General features: G+C 40.7%; 2 protein-coding genes across 7 annotated transcripts in view; one reads left to right on the forward strand and one right to left on the reverse strand.

Moving 5' to 3' along the window:
* AKT3 (AKT serine/threonine kinase 3) overlaps positions 1-12,956 on the forward strand; it is a 152,509-nt gene extending 139,553 nt beyond the window's left edge. For both annotated transcript variants that reach the window (XM_077175771.1, XM_054629394.2), the window contains exons 13-14: positions 3,488-3,590; positions 5,620-12,956. In XM_077175771.1, coding sequence (XP_077031886.1) covers positions 3,488-3,590; positions 5,620-5,705 — 189 coding nt within the window. In that variant the 3' untranslated portion in view covers positions 5,706-12,956. The remainder of the gene's footprint in view (positions 1-3,487; positions 3,591-5,619) is intronic.
* Positions 11,937-21,751, reverse strand: part of SDCCAG8 (SHH signaling and ciliogenesis regulator SDCCAG8) — a 105,946-nt gene continuing 96,131 nt past the window's right edge. For 4 of the 5 annotated variants that reach the window (XM_077175770.1, XM_077175767.1, XM_077175766.1 and 1 more), the window contains exons 17-19: positions 18,365-18,491; positions 16,218-16,300; positions 11,937-12,277 (exon numbers count right to left, since the gene is read on the reverse strand). In XM_077175770.1, the coding sequence (XP_077031885.1) occupies positions 16,250-16,300; positions 18,365-18,491 (178 nt within the window). In that variant the 3' untranslated portion in view covers positions 11,937-12,277; positions 16,218-16,249. Of the gene's footprint in view, positions 12,278-15,240; positions 15,272-16,217; positions 16,301-18,364; positions 18,492-21,751 lie in introns of all 5 variants that reach the window. The other variant, XR_013181434.1, reaches the window with a different exon arrangement.

Below are 21,751 nucleotides of genomic sequence, written 5' to 3' on the forward strand. Positions count from 1 at the left end.
TATCTTCATGTTGTGGTCATCAGAGTGGTTATTGATGTTGGGTGTCTCAATCTTTGTCATTAAACCTCAGCTTCAGTCTTCCTTGGGATGTATGTGGAAGCTTCTGGAGTGTCACTCTAAGGGTTTATCTCTGCAGCATTTGCACCTTATTTGTCTTTCTAATGGTTTCAGCTGAAATTTGTAGACATTTTGCTTTCTGTTTTTAAATGAAGTTTGACAACTAATGGACAAAGGAGAACACCCCTCCAGAAAGATGATTGCCAAGAATTTACTTGGGGAAGGGGAGGCGTGCCTTTGGTGTTAGCTCAGGAGTCTGGGGTGGGATGTCCACAAGACTTTAGCCCCAGTTGGTTTGGTGAGGTAGAACTGATGGAAAGGAGCAATCCCCAGTTCTCTGTGCACACAGCTGTGTGGGAGGTAGAGGTGATGCTGTGAGGGAAAGAGGCAAAGTGTATGGGAAGATTGAAGAAACCTTTCTGCTACTTCTGTTCAGCTGTATCTGTGCTTCTTAACCTCAGCTGCTGCTTCCCCTTTTCCAAAGGTTTTAGGGGATGGTTGATGTACATAAGGCACAGCCTAGATAAAAGCCAGTGTATGCTGTTGTGGAGAGCCACATGGCTGGAGAGTTTGTTTTTGCAGTCAGTGAAGTTTCCAAATGGCTTTAATGTCCAGGATATGAAAGATACTGCTGTGAGATAGATGAATCCTAAAACACCATTGATATAAATTTGCATCGAATCTCTCCCTTTTAGTTACAGCCTGGAGTTTCATGTCTTCTACTTGTTTCACTTCCCCAGACAGCTGAACTTCTCTCATCAGTGCAATTTCCATCAGCTGACTTATTGGATGTTATTGATGCAAGAGTTTTCTAGTAAGCCTAGCTGCTGAGCATTGAATCAAAGCACTAATTTAATGAGTTTTGTTGCAATGGTGCTTTTCATACCTGATTAAAATTACTGTAATTATTTGTTCCTTAAGAGTCACTTAGCACTGTGCTTCTCTTCCTAAAATAATGTTTTCAAAGTATTTTCCATAACCATTACTATTTCAGGTAGATGGAGAGAACAAGGGAACGATTTAAAGTCGTAGTGAGGCTTGTTCATCTCAGTGGATTCAAAAAAAAAAACCAAAACCCAAATCCCTGGACAAACCAGTAGTTAGCCTGTAAGTTTTTGAGAAAGAAACTTGTCATCTAATGCATTTTCCTTTTCCTCTCCAGCAGCACACCCATACATATATGACTGCCTATAGTGATCTTACCTTGCCATACTTTTTGTGTTTCATTAACTACTTCAAGCTGACTCACAGTTGTTATAGAACAACTATAGTGGGGGTTCACTCCTTCTCTTTGCAAAGCAGTTGTAGCATGAAAGGTCTCAGGTGTACTTCACAGCAGGAGTACTTTGTTGTACTGTAAATGTGTGCTGCACCATTGAAAAGACATTGCTTCTTGTCCTTGACTTGGGAAAAAAGAAATTTTTCCCTTGGCTTCTATTATCATTATTTTAAAATGAAAAGTTTTATTTTTCTATGAAATGGCATTTTCTGTTTCTGACCAGTAAAAAGCATTCCAATCAGAGAAGTAGTAAAATCGTTATAACCAGGTTATCTTATACATTTTTTTCATACTGAATTTATTGCTTAGATCTGTCAAAGCATTTTTTTAAAAGGATGTGATGAACACTTGGCCTTGACTAGAATACATTACTTGGTTTCCTGTAATCTTGTGTAGGTATTTTTGTTTGTTTTTTTGTTTGTTGTTTTTTGTGGGCTTTTTTCTGTGTTTTTTTGGTTTGGTTGGGGTTTTTTCTTTTTTTTTTTTTTTTTTTTTTTTTGCTGTGTTTTTGCTTGGTGTTTTCAGTTTTTTGAGGGTTTTTTTGAATGTTCTTTCCTCAGATAGAAAAATGGGAATAAAATGGCAGTGTGGGATGTTGCACTGGCATAAGTCTGTTTTTAGGAATTGTATGGCTGCATTGATGGAAAGATGTACAACTTTGGAAATCTGCTTTAATAGTGCAGAATTGTTTGGGATAGCCTGGGTGCATATAAAAATACTTTTCAAAAAGTGAAGGAATCTGTGCAATAAAATAGAATACTTTGTTTATAAACATTGGATGAAACTTGATTTATACCTGGAAAATTCTTCTCATGTTGTGCTTATATATGTTAGCTCCTTAAGGATTTATTCTGCAACTTTTACTACGAAATACCTCCCTGCTGTTGCATGTTTTCCATACAGGACAATGTAAGGGAAAGCTGAGCTTAGTTTTGTAAAAGTATCAATCAGATTTATTGTACTCTGTTAAGTATATGAAGTGATAGATTTGGTTTTGCTTAATAATTGCTTGCACTGTTACTGAAGATCTGGATCAGATAAAATCAGTCTTGGTATGTACAGATCATCTGTGCATCTAGAGCATAGAACTTGGGAAGAGGAGGGAGGGAGTTAGCAGCAGCTCCTCCTTTGCTGTGGGGCAAATGACCATGTAAATTGTTTGGTGTTAGTGTTCTGGAGCTGAGGAGAGAGAGAATGTGAAACTGGTGAAAACCCCATGCCAGGTGATAATATCAGTGAGCCAGGATATAACCTGTTGTATTGAAAGGAAAATCAATTACACTTATTCTCAGGGCATATGAGAAGATAGCACCAAGGGGCTCCCAGGTACAAACAAGAACATTGTCACATCACATACACACACACATACACACACACAACTTGCAGTGTCATACATACAAAACTGCTGTACTGTTTTTGGACTGGCAGCATGCAGTGTGATATTCCATCCTCAGTGTGCCTTCCAGTAAAAATTGATCAGCAGTTCTTTTGGTAGAGAAGGTGGATACTGAAGCTGGGTCAAAAGAGGGGCAAGGGAGTCCTGCCTGCAGGCTGAGGGCGGCTGCCAGTGATTTGCTGTTGGGAAATCCCACACTGTTCTGTGAAAGCAGTAGGCAGGTTTAGATACAGCAACTCCCTTAAGCCTCATCTGGCCTTTTTTCAAATGTAAAATTTATTTTCATATCATGTAATATCTTTCAATGATAAGCTCAGATGAAGGCCTTCCCACTGAAAATAAAACCCCCAAACCATGCTTATTATGCTGTGTAGTCTTTTTCTTCTTAGCTGTTTATATCACCCAGTTGTGGTGAAGTATCTTGAGATGCCTTTGCCTGACAGCTATGTGGGTAATTAAATTGGCCTGAAGAGTTTCTAGGTAATTATCTTTATGCAGCTCAATTTATCTGCAAGTCATGTGAGAGTGATACTTGGAATTTAGCTTTGTTGTGCCATTGATTGGATTCTGAACTGGTATTTTTGGGATTGACTCAAATGGGTTTTATCTCTTACTGGAAGTTAGAGACTCAGCTGCCTCTCCACAGACCTATTTGTTTGATTTGGGGTAGAGAAAAAGAACTTACTTGTTTTCCTGATAGTAATTTGGCTGCTTTGAGATTTAGTAATTTTGTATTTTTTCTTGGTGCCTTTCAGCTTGTACCTCCTTTTAAACCTCAAGTGACATCTGAGACAGACACCAGGTATTTTGATGAAGAATTTACAGCTCAGACTATTACAATAACACCGCCTGAAAAATGTAAGTCAGAAAAAAGGCATAAGCATGATGTAACAATAATGTTTCTAATAAAGCAGTGTGTAAGGTTTTTTCTGTTTGAATAGAAGAGCTGTTCTCAGTGTTATTAATAAAAGTTTTCATATGGAAGTGTGTGAGAGTAACTCTCAATGACAGCTTTATTTTGAAGATGCAATAATTACAAAGCTTAGAATATTAGATCACTCTGAGTTGGGTTTTGGGGGCATTTTTGGTGTGGGCATTCTTGTGTTGATTCTGTTTGGAATTTTTTTCATTTGTTTATTGATTTGGGGTTTTGTTTGTTTGTTTTTAAATAAAAGAAGACACCAGCTTCAAGTGGTTACTGGCTGGCAGTCAAGGTTCCAGTTCAGCAAAGTAATTGGAACACAGACCCTTCTTTAAGCATGTGGACAGTGCTGGTGTCTTCAGTGGGCTGTGTAGCTTTAGTAAGATGGACATATTTTGAAGTACTTTGAGGACTATGATTTGAAAAAAATCAATTACATGAAAATTAAATATCCTATCAAGTCCCATGCTTCAACAGAGCTCTTAAAGAAGGTGTTAATGTGGATGTAACCATGGCACTGGACCTTGCAAAATTTCTTTATTGGAGGGAATGTGATTTCACCATGGTTTGTGTTTTTGTCATGTTGCGTTACACACAAGAATCATGATCTGATCAGCTTAGCCAGGGCTTTACAGGTACTTACTAAGTAACATCTTTCTCCTGAGTTCTTAAAGAATTTTCTTTCTAAATGGGGATATTTGATGGTCTTGTTTGTTTCTTTATATTGGAGGCTGAGAAAGAAGATCACAAAAGTAAAGGCTTAGTTGTGGTTGCTTAACCTTTCATAAAGCAATCTCATTTTCTGATGTTTTAGAACTCCCAGGTTAGCTGCAGTTTTCTGTTCATATATAGATCTAGAGTATTTTTTTGATTTTGCGTTTTAGTGTCTGAACACAATCACAGAAACATAGAGGGGTTTGAGTTGGAAGGGACCATAAAGTTCATCTGGTTCCAATCCTCCTGCCTTGGGCAGGGGCACCTTCCACTAAACCATGTTGCTCACAGTCCATAATTTGAGTGATTTTAAGTCTTTCTGCTGTGAAAAAAGAACATTTTCTTCTCCTGTCTATCTTGATAAGAATTTGTTCATCTTTGTAACTTGAACAATTTTACAATTGAATATATGAATATTTTACGAATATTTGGATTAATTTGGGTTCCATTGATTCAATATTAGACCAGGATTAACTCTAGCTTTTATGTGTAGAATATATGAAAATGCAGAGGACACAAAATTCTGAAAGGCTGCATATAAATACATTGTTAGAATAACAGTCTCAGCAAGAGTCTTTAAGAATAAGCACTGTTAAAAAGCCATGTGAGAATGTACATCCAAATTCTCAGAGTTAGGTAACATCTGGTGCCTGCTTTCCATTGGCACTGGAGGAATTATGTAAATAAAAATATTTATGAATTTGGCTTATTCTGTATTTCTTCTGATCCCAGTAAATACTGTAAAAATAAATAGTTTACTAAAAATAATAGGTAATAATTGAAACACATAGATCCTGTGTGAATTGTTCATTTTTCCTTTTAACTCCCTTTGAAATGGAGGAATATTTAAGTATATCTACAGTAAAACTATAATTTCCTGAACTCAGCTCAAGAAATGATGGAAACTGGCTGACTCAATTGGCACTTGGCTTCTGCACTGCCAGAGGTTGGGTGTGCTGGCATGTTGGGATTAGCCTACAAGGGGTAGTTGTGGTTGAAGTTCTCAGGTGATAGTCAGAATAAAATGAACCAAACAATCAACCTGAAATAAATGGTGACTTCTGGGCATGCTGTCCTTTCAGTGAGTATCGTCCTTCTGTGCGAACGTAAGCTTATGAGTTTAACTGAAGTCTTACTTTAACTTGAGCCTTTAACCTAAGCATTGAACCCTGAAACATCTACTGCATATCAGGTGAATAATAAAATTTTATTGCAAATGTACTGATGTTTTGAACTTCTTCCTTAACACAGATGACGAGGATGGTATGGACTGCATGGACAATGAGAGGCGGCCGCATTTCCCCCAGTTTTCCTACTCTGCAAGTGGACGAGAGTAACTCTTTTGTTCTGCTGCTTCACTGTCATCTTAGGTTTATCAGTGAAAATGATTCCTGAACATCACCACCAGTACTAGATACTACTAAGATAGCAGGGGCACTTTCAGAGACCATTCCAAATTGAACAAGTTTCTTTCCCAAACCTGCCTAAAATCCGTTCTGGTTTTGCATGACATATGAGATTCTCTCTACTCCGCTGTCCTGCTGTTGCTGCTGCCCACAGTCTCAGTATAATAGCAACATCAAGAAGTTACTAACAGTTTCTTTGAAGGTAAATGACTTAACTTCAGCATTGTACACTTTGTGAACAAGTAGTCATCTATTTTTCCTCACAGTGGAGGCTAAACAAAAGCCATGTCAGTCCAGCTTATCTTCTTCCAGAAGATGAATCAAAATTGTAATTAGTCTAAACAGACCAGGCGATAACATTTTCTTGCATCTGTTTGTGCTGGTTAGAATGAGGAAACGTAGAGGTGGTGATGTACATATGCAAGGTTTCTGTTAGGCATATCATTACTTGAAGCAGGCCTCTGTCATTAACATCTGGCTGGAATTTGTTTGGGAAATGTTTGAGAGAAGGACTTAAATTGTTGATATATATAAATATATATATATATATATTATTTTTTAATTACTGTTGGATACTACAGAAGAAGCAGAAGGGCTGGGCTCACCCAGCCTGCCACTTAGAACTTCCAGGTTCATGTGCAATCATGGAGAATTGAACATTATACATGCAAGAAATGAAGGCATAAAAGCAGCAGTTGAAGTTGTTCAAGGGGTTTTATAATTTGCACCAGATAACATCTTTTTCATGCTTTTCTCTTTCATGATATGCATCACCTCTGATGGCTGAAGAATGTAGACAGGCATAATGGTATTGCTTTTCACCAAAATGTGTGCACCAAGGTAAACAGGTGTTTGCCTTACTTGTTTTTGAGTTTGTGAATTAGCTTCCTCTCCAGGTGTTTAACTCCGATTTTTTTTTAATTTTTTTTTTTTTTTGGTTATACTGCGGTAGTATTTATTTTTAAAGATAAGGTTTGTATATGTCGTGTTTGCAAATGCTGCTACATCTTAGAACAGGCTAATAGCAGTTAATTTTGTAATATATGGAAGGACTGTACAAGCTGAAGGGAATAATGCACTTTTCTCCCATGTGGAAATTTTAACAAGGCTCTGAAATTGTACATACTGCTTAGAACCAGATTTTTGTGAATGAAATACTGTCTTTTAACAGTTTGGCAGTGGAGGTGAGGATTTCCAACCTCATGTGCCAAAGGGTTAAAAGTGAACAGACAAAAAAGCTACATCTTGTGCTCCATTTAGGATAAACATAATGCAAGAGCCTGGCAGCACAAGAGAAAATGTCTGTTCTATATGAAGGAATTGCATTTGAACAACAAGACCATAGTGATTACAAGAAAAGCACTTTATTTTAACAATTAAAATAGTAAATTTCTGGGATCAGCCGTTCTCAAGGAAGATTTGCCCTCAACCAAAAGAGTCCTAAAACCCAGGAGGTTATGTGTAACCGTGGTACCTGATTGACTGAATTTCAAACATCACAGCAAACGCTCCACTGGTAGGGAAACGTCTTTCCATTTCCGAAGATCTGTATCTAATAGAACATGTGCATAAACTTTAGCTTTGATCTTCAGCAATGATAATCTTAATAATAAACCCTTTGGTGCTAGGAGCTGGGGCGTGACGTGGCGCAGCGGCAGAGCGCGCGCAGCCTTGCAGGCGACATCGGGAACCCCCGACTCCGTGGGATTATCATTGGAAGTATCTCTGCTTTCAGCTCTTGTTAGCTCCCACAAAGACTGTGATATTGCAGAGTATTCCTGGTTGTGTTGTGTGAGTGAGTAGATGAGTCTGAGAGATGTTCCTACACAGATGCCTTAGCCTCTTGATGTGGAAAGTTGAGTGCCCAAGCATGAAGCCCACTGCTGGCAGTGCATGTGCTGGGATGGTCAAGGGGTAGACGGGCATTTTAGCAAGGCAGCTAAAGACGCAGAGTAATTTAGACAAATTTTCATGTTTAGTGTTTTATCTTTAGTAATGGATAATCAGATAGAAATATATCATGATGTATACTCTAACTGCATAGGATTTCATTATGTCACCCCGTAACACTAAAGATGTGTAGATGTTGTCCCTGTGCAGAGAGAGAGGAGAGCAGCAAATGCATTGCAGGTCTGGTGGTGTAGAGGTGTCTACACTGCCACAGTGAGCGAGTGACTGAAATAACCAAGTACTTAACAGAAGGGCATTAATTAGTTCTCTGCAAAGGTCTTGTACTCAGACTGAAACTATGGTGATTCAAAATCTGTGTTACATGCCTGTGTTTTCTCCCCTATGTTTTCAGCTTGTCATAGCAATAAGTTTCTTGGCACAGGGTCCCTCCAGCCAGTGGCCAACTGGCTGTGGCACTGGCCAGCAGCTCCTCGTGGCAGTGATGCCCTGTGCTTTGCTCTCCATTGTGTAGCCAGGTAATGTGTGGTTTGCAGGAGGGGCCTGGCAGTGAACTATTTGTAAATCTTTTCAGACATCACTTTGCATTGCAGTGTCTGCCTTCTGAAACGTCAGTGATCCAGTTTATGATGCAGAGTCGGCAGCCACCTTGTGCTGCCCAGGCCCAGGGGATTCTGTCTCACCAGTGTTAGAAACAGATGACAGAGAAATGGACAAGCAGTGCTGAGGGAAACTTTAGAAGCTCTTCTTTTGCTGTCTGCGGTTGTGTTTTAATTTGGACAGGAGATGGTGGCTGGTTGTCTTGGTGAGCCTTTTGAGCACAGTACATTTCAGACCTTGACTCCAGCTTGTACTGACTTCCATGACATACAGTATGCCCTCTCGTACTGCAGCCATCTCGGAGGAAATAGGTCAATTCTGTTTGGATTTTGGCAGTTTTGCACACAGCTTCGCTTTCCACACTAATCCATCTTCCAGTACATTCCTGTTGCTTAAAGAACATTTATTCCAGTATTGTTTCACCTTTTTTTTCCATCTTTACTTGCGGCTTCTTAAAGCTGACTGTTCTTGCAGGGGCCATGTGCTTCTCCTAGAGTACAAAAGTAAGGTCTTTCCTTACTAACTGCAGGGTCTATATATTACACCTCAATGTACACACTTTGCTGCTACTGTTTGTACTGTCTACAGTAGAATTTCCTTATCTTGCTCCTGGTAGTGCATTACAGGCAAGCATGAAATGTAAAGTATTTATTTAAATAAAAACCTCTAAATTGGTAATTGAATTACCTCCCTGTAGCTTTAGAGTTTGTGACATTTCTTGACCTTGCTAGTTCTTTCATTAGATCCATGCAAGATCTAGTCATATGGTTAAGGATATCAAGCAGACACGACTACGAACCCAAGAAACCGTATTACTGTTGGTCATACTTAAACTGTTTATTTCCTTAAGTATATGACCCACAAGGATGTGAAATAACTACAAGAAACTGTTTTTGTACACTGTACATCCTTAGTATTTTTACACGTATATGATAGGGATGCACATTATTTTCCTTCGTACAGACAGCTTAAATAAAGCACTATGTCAATCTGCTACTTCTGTGTTTTTTTAATGCTAATTTGTTCTGGAGGATTGTAAATATATATATATATATATGTTCAAGCTTGCCACAGAGGACGTATTTTTTTATACCTGCACATTACTATTAAATATCTTAGAGGATAAAATTCTTAAGTTGTCCTGTGTCAGAGAAAGAAAAATGGAAATGAGAAGGCTATATTGCAGATTACAAAAGATTTCTCAAGTTTTGAGTTAAATATTTACTTCATATTTTAAAGTAATTTTATATAGGTTAGATGTTTCAATCCTGAAATGCACAAAGAATTTACTTAATTTCTTCTTACAAGAAAATGTACATCATTATTTTTTTATCACTGTATATATAATGATCTGTGCATGTTTAGTTACAAGTTTTATTTGCTGTGAAGTCCTAGTGATAACTGTAACTCGCTGTGACATATTTCAGATACTGGGTGAACAGTTTCAGCTTGTAAATGATTAAGTTACAGTATTGTCAAAAAAAAGTTTTTATGACTAAGCAAAATGTATCTGTGCTTTGGACCGAGGCTGTTTCCATACAGGTGGTTCCTGTTAATTCTGTGAGATGTATGTCACTTATAAATTTGGGTTATACTTTTGAAAATATGCTCCTATCAGAACATCCACCATTTAAGTGATTTTCAGCTGATGAAATTCTTGGCCTCACATCCCACAGCTAGACAATGTTTGGGCAAGGAGATGGAAGAAAGGGAAGGTGGGATTTGCAGGGCACTGCAGAATGGGACTCTTTGAAGCCCACAGGCTGGTCCAGGGCTGTTTGAAGCAGCCAGTCTGGAGGGCTGAGTGTCTCTAAAGCAGTGGGTCATCCAGGTTTTCTGTTCTCTGACGTGAATGCTTCTCAGGAATAGAGGTGCTTCATCCAGGTCTCAGGTTTTTTCCTTTCTTTTTTCCCTCCTTTTTTTTTCCTCTCCCACCTATAACAGGAAAGAGCATCAGGGAGACAGCCATCCATTAGTTCAGTGGCATCAGGATGTCAGTGACCAGGACAAAACTGCAGCAGTGACAGGACTATCTGGTCAGGCTGCATCCCGTGTTGTGGAATCACACTCTCTGTGCCGACCTGGATTTGATCATCGGGTCTGATACTTGTAAAATTTGTAAAACCAAGCATTTAGTGCTTAAGTAGATGCAGGGGAAGGTGGGGAGGGATATGAGACAGGTAGGCCTGGTGCTGTAATTGCTACAAAGTAGAGTAACTGCTGCAGGGGAAGTTATCCCTTGTGGACTCCCAGCAACACAATAGTTGCACCTATGCCTGGGATGAGTATGAAAATCCACTTCGAGCTATATATACTGGCAGCCCAGGACCCTTTGCTGAAACCAGACTCGTACATGCACGTGGGTAGCTGGCAGTGGGGCCCTGCATGTGGCCACCAGAAGCCACCTGGTAGGTGAGGCAAGTCCAGAAAGGTTGAGGGTCCCGATGTGCTCCAGGGTCTCAGTGAAGCCTAAGTGTCAGGAATAGGTGCCCGAGTTCCTTTGCACACGTAGCCTATAGGCGCTGTCTCCTATTTAAACACAGGTTTATGCTGTGGAATAATAAAAAATAAAGTTTGCATTTCCTACATTTATAAATGTATATTCTTAACTGTGTAACCATCTATAAAGTAGTGACACTTAAAAAACTGTCAGCCTGACTACTGTGAAAAATCCTGAGTTTGACTAGAGAGGGCTTTCCTTCAGCAGCCTTTCTTCTCCCTAAAGACCTGAGGCCTTTCTCAGCACGCTCAGTGTCGTATCTGTGAAGCTGTTCAGGGAGGCGATCAGATGTGTTTGGCAGTTTTATATGGCAGGAAATTGAAATAGGGAGGAAAAATCACTTTGATGTTAGGGCTGTACCACTAATAATTCTTAAAATATAAGGGAAGGAAGGATTGTGTTCCACACCCAATGGTAATTTATTGCATGTGTTGTTACTCTTATTTTTGTTATGTTTTCCGTGTTCATGCTGGCTGAAGTAGCTTTATTGCTGGGGAACTGTTCTTTGCGCTTTTTTCACCCCCTTTACCAACTACATTGAAAACAATAGATGTAGAAACTTTTCTCTTGTGTGTGTAGCTTATCCTACACTAGATAGCAAAATACTCAGATAAATTCTTTCTAAAACAGTTGGGTATTTGAAAAGTAACCTTGAAAAACATGAGTGCACAGTCAACCAGAAAAAATGCCCTCCACCCGTACCCTCCAAGTGTTCTCAGTTCAATAATTTGAAGCCAAGTTCAGCTGGTGCCCTGACTATGTGCTGGTGCAAAAGTCCAGTTTCACCACTTCAGTGTGGAGCCCATCACCTCTTGTAATGGCTCCTCTGTAATAATCAAGGGCTCTTTTCTCTTAAAGGCCTTGCTCAGTGAATGTTTTAAAGGGGAACCTGACCCATGGAAATTCCTCCACATTAGATGGAATATTTCTCAATCTTCTTAGGCTTTTCTGATTAGTAAGTACTTGTCGGGGCTCTCGCTTTATAGAAAAGTGACAAATATCCTGTTGAATAAAGTTCCCAGGTATATTCTGGTACTGAGTTTGTAAAAACGAGGGCAGTGTACATGTGCAGCACTTGAAAACAGCCAGCCCCCTTCTCCCTCCTCCCCCTGCACATGCTTTCCCTTGAATTCAGAAGGACAGAACAAGGAACCTAGAGAACCTATTACGTTTATTGATATTTCAGTCTGTAAATAATATAGACATGTATGTTCAATTATGAAAATAGATAAAACATTTTATAAACATTGTACAAATTATTGACATCCACACCACGTAATAGCTGTTAAAACTGGCTTGCAAGCCTAGTCTTTTCAGAAAAGTCTCAGCTGTCGTCCTAGAAAGTTTGGTAGGCTGGTAAGGCTTCAAAATATTTGTGATTCTGTAGTTAAAACCAAATAGAAACCAGCTGAAATTAGCTAGCAAGCGTGCCTGTTTTCTGTAGCGGTGTCTTTGGGTGAGCCTCAGACAAGTTTCAGCCAGGTGCAGAGCAGACCTGAAAGATAAAAGGAAGAGATGGGTAGTCTGTATGGCAGTGCCTGTGTTTCTCATTTGTGTCACGTCAGCCTGCAGGCAAGTTCTTAGAAGAGAAATAAAAACTGGTTAAGACTGCAGTAAGGCAGAGTAAACAAGTACAGTTTCAAAGCCTGCACTTCCTGTGGGCCTGCTGTCCTCGCCTCTTTCTAAGCTCAGAAATCTTACAGGTAGCAAAAACAAGAGATATCTGTTTTCTGAAAAACAGGATCTCCATGAGCTTTTGACATGGCTCCTGTTTAGCAGTAAATAAGTGAGCTCTTGTTTTGGGGCACATCCAAGATCCTGCCCTTCTCCCTTCCAAGAAGAAGATGGCAGGGTTTTGCCAGAGGGTGTTTACTGTGCAGTGTTCAGCGTGTGTCTGGGGTGGGCAGCTGTAGCAAAACAGGAAACTGTTGCCTTGGTGCCAGTAGGAAACCTCTGGTGGGAAGGCTAATTTGCAGTTTTGAAGCTCTTGCATAGCTGTTGTTTGTGCTTCCTCGGTAGCACTTAAGGACTGAATTGAGCAAGACATCAAACTATTGGAGCTGGGGGAGCTACCTCGAATTAAGCCACTGCAGTACTAAAAATTGAATTTAAGAGATGTACATGACCTCAGAAATAAAAATAAACTTTCTACTTTGGCTGGTTTTGCATTAGAAGACTGAAGGGTTTTGTTTCTTTTTCCTTCCCCCCTTGGTTGGTTAGGCTGAATTAAAGAAAATTCATGAAGCTGCAGTTCATTAAAGAATGAAAAACAGCAACATGGTGTTTTTTTCCCCAAAATACATGCACCAACATCAACTGCTACAGTTGTGTTTGCGACCAGTGCAAGGAACTGTGGCAATGAAAAGCCTTGGGGCTTAAATTCCATTCCACTACCCTAGTGCCTGGGTAGTGACAACCAGAGGAAACATACTCTGTGCTGCAGTGACCCTCAGCATTAGAGTATGGGCAGAAGCTTAAAAGGACCCCAAAACCTCAACTCCTGAAGAAGTTGAACTCCTTGAAATTTCTGCTGTGACTGTCCTTCCACACCACAATTTCCCAGTGCTAATGCTTTGTGAGATGCAGAACCTCAGCCTGATTGATGAAGTGGGCAAATCTGATTCCAGCCTGGCCTGAACCTCTTCACAAAGCAAGCACCAATCCTGTCAGAGTCTCTGTACCCCACTGACCCAGGGCCCAAGTATTAAAGCTGTCAGTTAAGGTGTGGCTGTTCTCTAACAAAATGGGCACAACTGTCACATTCAGGTAATTGGTAAACGAGTTAGTTACTGGACAGTCAGGGTAAAGGCTTTTCCAGTCTTGGTTTCTCCTCCTCCCTAGAATATTTTGGTTTTTCAGTGTACAGAACATTGCAGTACACGGTGCCCAGGTTCCTCTGGACACTCCCTCCTTAGCTCAGTGGCATCTGTTTTAAGGGGCTGGTTGGGTATTAGATGTACACAGTGGAAGGGTTTGTAGGAGGGGAACTACAGATGCCTGACTGGTTTATTTTATTCCTGCCAGCAATACTGGGAGGAGAGAAGAACAACTGACTTCCTGTTTGATTAGAAAGCACTCAGGTGGCTTCAGTGCCTCAATCCTCCATTGCATGGCTGTAAAACCCAAGGTGGAACTCCCAGCAGGGCCAGGCTCAACTCCTCAGCTGGTGCCCAGCTTTGTCCAGTAGCACTGGGCGGGATGGACAGGACTCCCACAGCTGCAGATGCACAAACACTGAGGAGCTGAATGCTTGACGCCTCATGTCAGGGCAGTCAGACATCAAACAGAGGTCTATCTTTATCCCTTCCTGTCATGGTTTAACTTGCATCACTTCTCATTAAACTCCATCCAAGCAGAAGTGAAGATTTTCATCTGCTTAAAAAAACCCACAACAACATCCACCAACCCCATCTGTGGACTATCACTGGTTGTTACAAACACCTGGCAGAGGCACCATCTTTGTGCAGTAAGACTACACTAAAACAAAAGCTCTCTCCTAATCACCAAAGCAATCTTCAGGTCTCCTGAGGTTGAAGGCCATGTAAGGATCAGCTTGAATCACTTTTGACAGCAGAGATGGATGACCTACCTGTTTGCTGGAAATAAGGCTCCCCCTTCTGTAATACATAATAAAAAATAAAAAGCAAACAGAGCACTTGGGAACACTGCTGCATTAACCATTGGGGTCTCACTGAAAATTCCTGCTGACACAAGAAAGGAAAGAAAACCCCTGCTCCAGACCAGCTGTAATCCTGACAGTGCCTCCTGCTGAGTGACTGGGGTGAGGATGGGAACACAGGCACGGGTAAGTGTACTTTAACTTCCTTTTAGAAGGAGGGTGATCAGCTCACAGACATGCTCACTGTGACACAGACATCTGCAAGGAGGGAGGAGAGAGCTTTAGTGGCTCAGCCATACGGAGAGCACAGGGAGGGTGCAGGTTCCTGGCCAGGGAGAGACTGGCTTGCAGGAGGAGATCTTCATGGGAAGTCAGAGAAGCAGCACAGGATGACAGCCCTCGCTGGAAGTAATCCTCAAGGTCCAAATCCTACCCGTCTGTGCTCTCACTGGCTCAGCTGGCCAGCAACCCCTTCTGGCAGCTGGGGGCTGTGAGGGGATTATCCACCGGGACAAATACTGATTTCTGTCAAACTGATGGACACAAGGCAGATCCTGCAAGAGAGAGGCATCCCAGCTCTCACAGATACACTCATGCCTGATGGGGGGTGCTGAGGTTTCCAGCAATCTCTGTTAAGATGTTTGTTTGCTTTCTGTGCACATTTATTTAGTATTCTCTATTTCATACCTATGTAGGAAGGTAATTAAATATCTCTTATCCTCCTGCCTTAGGGTGAATTCCACTATACAAGAGACTTTCAAAGGTAGAAATTCCAAACCTGAGTGTTACAAAAACTTTCAAAATGAGAGGTGTAAATCCCATAATTAAAATTTGATTACCTTTACAAGGTCCTGAATATGCTCATGTAGCCTGTAAAGGAATGCAGCATTACAGCAGGATCAGCTACTTCTTTTATTATTTTTTTCCTTTAAAACCCTGAATTTTCCTTACAGTATCAAATGAGTTTTCCAAGAAAAACATGGTCTCAACACACCAGAATGTAGCTGAATTTAAAGATCTTTTTTTTTCTTTCTGCTGTCTTTCCCCCCATACAACAAACATGTAACACTAGAAATAAAAACTACAGTGGAAGTAATCTGACTTTTGAAAACAAATCCTATCAAGGCTCAGGGTTTGTTAGGTTTGTTGAGTAGGTCAGCTAGATTCAAGTAAATGATGCAATTTTAAATTCTTTAAACTTTAAAAGTTTAGTAATTCTTACAAGGCAGTAGGAAGACCTATAGCTATGCTGCACTACTGTAACATGACAGCACTGCTCCAAATACAAATATCTAGATAATGTTTCTTTCAATGTGACACTAACTGTTATGATTTATTACAAAACCATTTGCAGCCTTTCTGAAGAGATAGGGATGATTCAAGCTTCCTCAGACAGAAAATACTGGAAGCAACAAAACTAAGCATTCCAATAAAAAGACAAACACCTAGTGACTATCCAGACAAAAAGTACCTGGGTTAAATCTTAGATCTTCCAGAAGTTCCCACCTAGCTAAGAGTTGTACATCCCCCTTTCCCTTCAACTTACATATTTAGGATTTTTTATTAAATTCTATTAGGTAAACTTGTCTTTGCTATTGAGTGCTTGTCCTGAAATTTTTAAGTGCTTAAAGAGAAAAAAAATCAAAGCACAAAAAGCTTCAACAGTTTCAAACCCAAAAATGTTTCAAACACTTCCTTCTTCCTCTTGTCTTTAAGTGTTTGCCAGATTCAACTCACATCTGCAAATAGTTTTAGTCGTGCTCTCCTTTCCTCTCCTCCCCACTCTATATATAGGATACAGAAAAAAAATACCTACTTCTGCTCATTTCTCTTTATTCATCCAGGATTTTACTTCATTCCATCTGTGTCCTGTTTGAGATCTGCATCCCATTTTTTTCCCTGAAATATGCAACTGCAGTTACTACAGGCTCATGTTCCAAGATACAATAGCACATTTAGCTTAGTGTATTTTACATCATCTTTAAAAGATTAGGTAATGGCTGAGGCTTCCACCTCCCCCCCCCCACAAAAGAACCTCCAAAAACTTGGTTAATTATAAACTGTATTTTACTGTATTGTTGGACAATACAGTAAAATGTGGAATATGAGGTCACTTTAACCTTTGATCAACATTAACTATGCAGTTGTTTGGTTTCAGTATTTCTATACTAACTACAGGCAATCTTTCTGCAAAGAGCTTCCATTTATGGTGAACTGTTCTTCAGTTTCCTTAAAACAATTGTCTGATATTCCAAGCAGCTCTTTTGGGCTGAATTCCAGTTCCCAGAGAACCACTATTGCTTTAAATATCTGCACATAGATTTTTAGGGCTCATTCTGTAATAGTTTTTTCTATCATTCTTCTTTTCTGAGTGTTCTCAACTTAAAAAGTGTCCTCTGGAGCACAATTAACTTGTAATGACCATAAAGAAGGCAGCTTTTGCCAGTCAAGTATTGATAGAAATTTAATATTTGAATGATTTTTTTCCTCTTTAGTATGATTTTTGTACTTCTGCCCAACTCCATAAAACACAATCACTTCCAGATAAAATAGATTATCAATAACAAAATCCCTGTGGACCATGTAAAGGTGATTCACATTACCAAGAGTGCTTTTCTGAAAGCAGGAATTTTAATTTATTTTGGGAACAACCACCTCCTTAACCTCTCTTATAGAGAGAACGCTATGGTTGCCCTAAAATTTGCCAGTAGTTACTACATGCTGATAACCTTACACTGTCATGAGCCACCGAGTTTGTCTACTAGAACAGGAAGTCCTGTAAAACCGAACACATGGACATGATATGGGGCCTAACAAAGTATGGATTTTATTCTCCTAGGTTAAACATTTACTGACTTCTACAGATAAAAAGCCTACAAAAGTACTTTAAAGTTCTAAGCCAATTCATGTTCTGTTTACTGTTAGGTGTGCTACTAGACTAAATTTCCTACACTGAATGTCCTTTGTTATTGTGTTAAGCAAACTCCAGCTATCCTGGGCAAACTCACAAGTTTGAAAGTTAGAAAGCATTGTAATGCTTTGTAACTGAGTAAATACACTAATTCAACCTTGAGTTTGATTATCTGATAGTTTTACTGAAAACCTCATTCTGTGCTTGTTAGTTCTCTTCCTTTTTCTAAAAAAAAAAAGTGAAAGAAGAAAAAAGAAAAAACCCAGCCCTGCAGTCTTCTCCCTTATTTCCAAAGCACTTACTGGCCAAAGAACAGTGGCCAAAACAAAAAAAGCCAGAACAGCCCATAAGAAGCCACAACTTCCTAGGGACCACTGGAAGCAACAATCAGAACTGCTGGAGAAGCAGTGCTGTGATGAGTGCTCAGGCAAGATTGATTGTACCTTCACCATCTCACATTTGGGTGCATGAATCACAGAATATCTTGAGTTGAAAGAGACCCACTGGGATCATCAAAGCTCAACTAGTGGCTCTGCACGGGGCAATCCCACGAGTCTTACCATGAGTGGTCATTGAGCAGCAAAAAAAAAAAAAAAAACCAAAAACTTTTAAAAATTTAAAAATAAAGAGAAAAAAAATCATTAAGGATAGAAGGACTTTAGTCTGACAAATGGCAGCAAAACCTCTAAGCAATTATCAATGTCAAGTAACTGTTTAAACATTAATGATGTTAAAGAACAGATTTCCCTTTTCTCTGAAAAAGCAACACAAAAATCTTCAGTTAAGAAGCTAAGAACTGTCATTGAGAATAACTTCTGCTTTTTTATTGTCACTTCAAAACACTTTTTTTCATTTAGCTTTGATTTAAGTGAGAGTCAGGTTCAGCTACCTTTCCAACTGTGTGAATTTTTATTTTATTTTTTATAAGGTAATGCTGTATTTAAAAGAACAACAGCAACAAAATCCAGCAGTTGAAATCAGACTGCTGGCAGATTTCTCTGCTAAAGCTGCAGAATGTTCCCCTTAGACTTTCTTCTCTTTTGGCACAGTACCTGTGTTCTCAGAAACTGCACCTCTTCTGTAAGCAGGTGCTTCTCTTTGAAGAGCTGATTCTGTTTGTTGAGCAACTCCACTAACTGCTGGGCAGTGGCCTGGCAGTGCTTGTCAAGCTGCTGTAACCTGGAAAAGAAATAGATAAAAGGGTTGCAGAGCATCTGAAGTTGGAGTTCACGGAAAAAGCTTTGATCTTTGCACTGGTGGTGGCAGCACCCAGCGTTCAGGCTGGTGGTTGGGCTGAGACTAAAGTATTACTCCTAGGATGGGCTTTAAATGTATTTTCACACTTAAAATTAGCACTTTAAAGGTCTGCACTTTTAATTTAGAAGCTTTATGAGGACATGACAGCAAATCTGCTTTGCTGTGACATCAGTAAAGACTGCAGGAGTCATCCCAACACCTGTAGCTAAGCAAGCTCCACACTCTAGCTACTTCAGTAACTGTCTTCTTGAAACACACACAGTTGCCCAGATTATAAAACCAAATACCCAAATTCCCTGACAAACTGGACCTGAAATGACAAAAACTTCTGTTTTCTGTCCACTGCTCTTTGCAAGCTGGTCAATGTCCAAAACTCATTACAGAACATAGCACTTATTTCAAGTAAGCTTAGTGTTAATTAAGCATGTCAGCATAGATCCTTTAACAGTCTAACAGGGATTCCTGGAGAAAGATGTAAAGAGCCCATCATTCCAAAGGCCCTCCTCATCAGGGGCTGCAAAACAGAGGGAATAAGCTGGCAGGTATCAGAAGAAACATGCAGAGGCTTTCTGCTTACACTGGAAGAACAAGTGGCTGAGTTGGGACAACAGTGTTGTAAGACAGGTCAATTGCACATTTATTTCTTAAATCACAAAAGCAGGTATCACTTGTTATTTCTCCAGTGACTGTTTATTACTCCTGGCATCCAGTCAGAAGCAATTTCCAAGTAATGTGAATTTTACATCAGAACAATATTTTTTAGTAGATAATCACAGGCAGCCCATGCAAATTTCAAAAATATTATTGGACACAAGGCCTAGTGTGCTCTATTGTGAAGCTCTATGTCCTTTCAAATAAACTGCTGTAAATGGAAAAGTCTCTAATTATGGAAAAAATCAATTACACTTTTCTGCTTGTAACTTCACCACCCAGTGTTACATTTAGACTGCCTCCTTGAGCAGAGGGAGAAAGATGACACAGGCACTGAACTGGGTTTGACCAGCAGGTCACAACTTTATCATCTGTATCTCCAGGGCTTGACTACAGGTTTAATAACATACTGATCTACAACTCCGGGCCACAATGGATGAAAAGGGTGCAGTTCTAGTCAATGCAGATCTGGATCTGTGAATTCCCAAATTCTGTCTGCCAGTCTGCTCTCCCAAAACTGCTGCCAAGCTGGCCCTTGGTCCACACATTGGGACTCCCAGCCTGCTCTGCTGCGTTTAGCTCCTGAGGACAGGCTCTGGGCCCTCTCGCAGTATCTGCTATTACGTGTGACATGTGCAGCACAGCCACACATTCCCATATGCATTGTATCTGGCCTGCCTGCTGATCTCGTAAATGATTCAAGATGAGAAATGAACAGCTCCACCCACATTCACTGTACTTCCCATATGTTACAACTGCACATCGATGCCTGCCATCATTTTTACAACTGGGTGACAGAACCTTCTGCACATTTTGCTAATACGAGTGAGGGAGGTTGCACGGTCGCCACGTTCACTTTGGCAACAGCACCTACCAGGCAAATGTACTGTGTCCTGAGCATCTGAGTGACCACTGTGTCCCTCCTGTCTAAATGAGGCATTTTTTCCACCAAAGTGGCAAGATCTGTCTAGTTGGGATGGCATGCAGCTGCTCCCCCTTGGCCTGGCCGTGTTGGAGGACAGGGACTGACACCATGCTCTGTCACATTACTTCAAGGCACAAGGTGAAAATGTAGCTCTTGAACCATGGTACCATGTTTGGACTATCCACAGGACAGCCTGGCACCAAGGAGAAAGCTCCCAGTCAGTAGTAATAACAATACCCTTCACATAATTTCCCATTAACCACTTCAAAATCCGAATTTCTCTATGGAGGCAGGAAAGAGACAGTTCCATGAGATGAGTGGTTCCACAGAAAGAGAACACAACCGAGGCATCACAAGCTGCAGTGAAAGCTTCAAGGCAAACGTTTTGCTCTGATTCTCAGTACCTGGAACTCATAGGCAGCTTTATGTTAGAATGGCTCCAACCTACCCTGCTTTTTTTGTGCAATTACAACATGCAGAAGAGTTCACATGGCAGTGAAATTTGCATCTGAGCCTAGGCCATACCCCAGGCTGTCCAGAAATGAAGTGAAAAGTGATAGATAGGGTTTCGTTACATTTTGACAGGTATGGCTAGACAATCACTGCAAGACCCTGCAGAGATGAGGTGAAACATCAAACACAAAGGACAGCTTTGGCATCAAGGTGAATTCCACCTGCAGAATAAACTTCTGTTGCATCCAACACTCCAAAGCTGTACTAGCACCCACCATGTTACACTTCCCCTTATGTGTGGCCTACAGATAAAAACAAAAGCTGCTTTCTTTTCTATAACAACACATAGCTAAAGCAGGAGCACCCTCAGGACTCAGGCTGCAAGCTCCCTGCCCTGGGAGACTCAGACCCATTAATCCACAGGCAATCCACAATGATGGTAAAAGCTGACATAACCTGTCAGCCCTCCTCTGGGTTTTAATGTTGATTTGAAGGAAATTATTATGCAAGGATCTGTGGACAGTACCCATTCACCCTGCAGTGGGTATCAGTCAGTCCTTGACATAGTAGAGGCATTAAAAGGTTATTTACTCTTTCAGCATAGTCAGGTTACTGATGTAAAACGTTTTCACTTTACTCCACAGAGCTGGATTTGCTGAAATGGCGTGATTGGATTGCAGCAACCTGCAGCAGCTAAATCACCAAATCCAATAATCATGCTGCATTTACTGGCACACATCTTAATTAGGTTTTAATACAAGTAATCTGATAACTACTTCTGGCCAGCCAGAGCGGAGCTGTCAGTGCTGCAAGGGCTGTTGTTGAGCAGCTCGGCCAGCGCGTTGCCGTGGCTGCCTCCCCGCTGCCCCTGCTGAAGCCCCCCATCTGCCAGTTGCCATGGTAACACAGCCCATCACCTCAGCAGTGGGTGCTGCGACCCTCAGGCACCCCAGGGCAAGGGCTGGGGCATCAGCCACCCAGGAGACCACCAGCCACACAGGGGGGCCACCAGCACCAGGGCCACATCTCTGTGGGTGAGGGGTGCTGGGCCTGGCTCCTGCTGTCCCCCAGAGTGACCAAAGCCCAGCACAAGTCATTGTGCAGCAAATTGCCTTTAAAATGCATTTGTCCTGTCAGGGCAGGAGCGTCAGAC

This window comes from Agelaius phoeniceus, chromosome 3, assembly GCF_051311805.1.
Source record: "Agelaius phoeniceus isolate bAgePho1 chromosome 3, bAgePho1.hap1, whole genome shotgun sequence".
NCBI lineage: Eukaryota > Metazoa > Chordata > Aves > Passeriformes > Icteridae > Agelaius > Agelaius phoeniceus.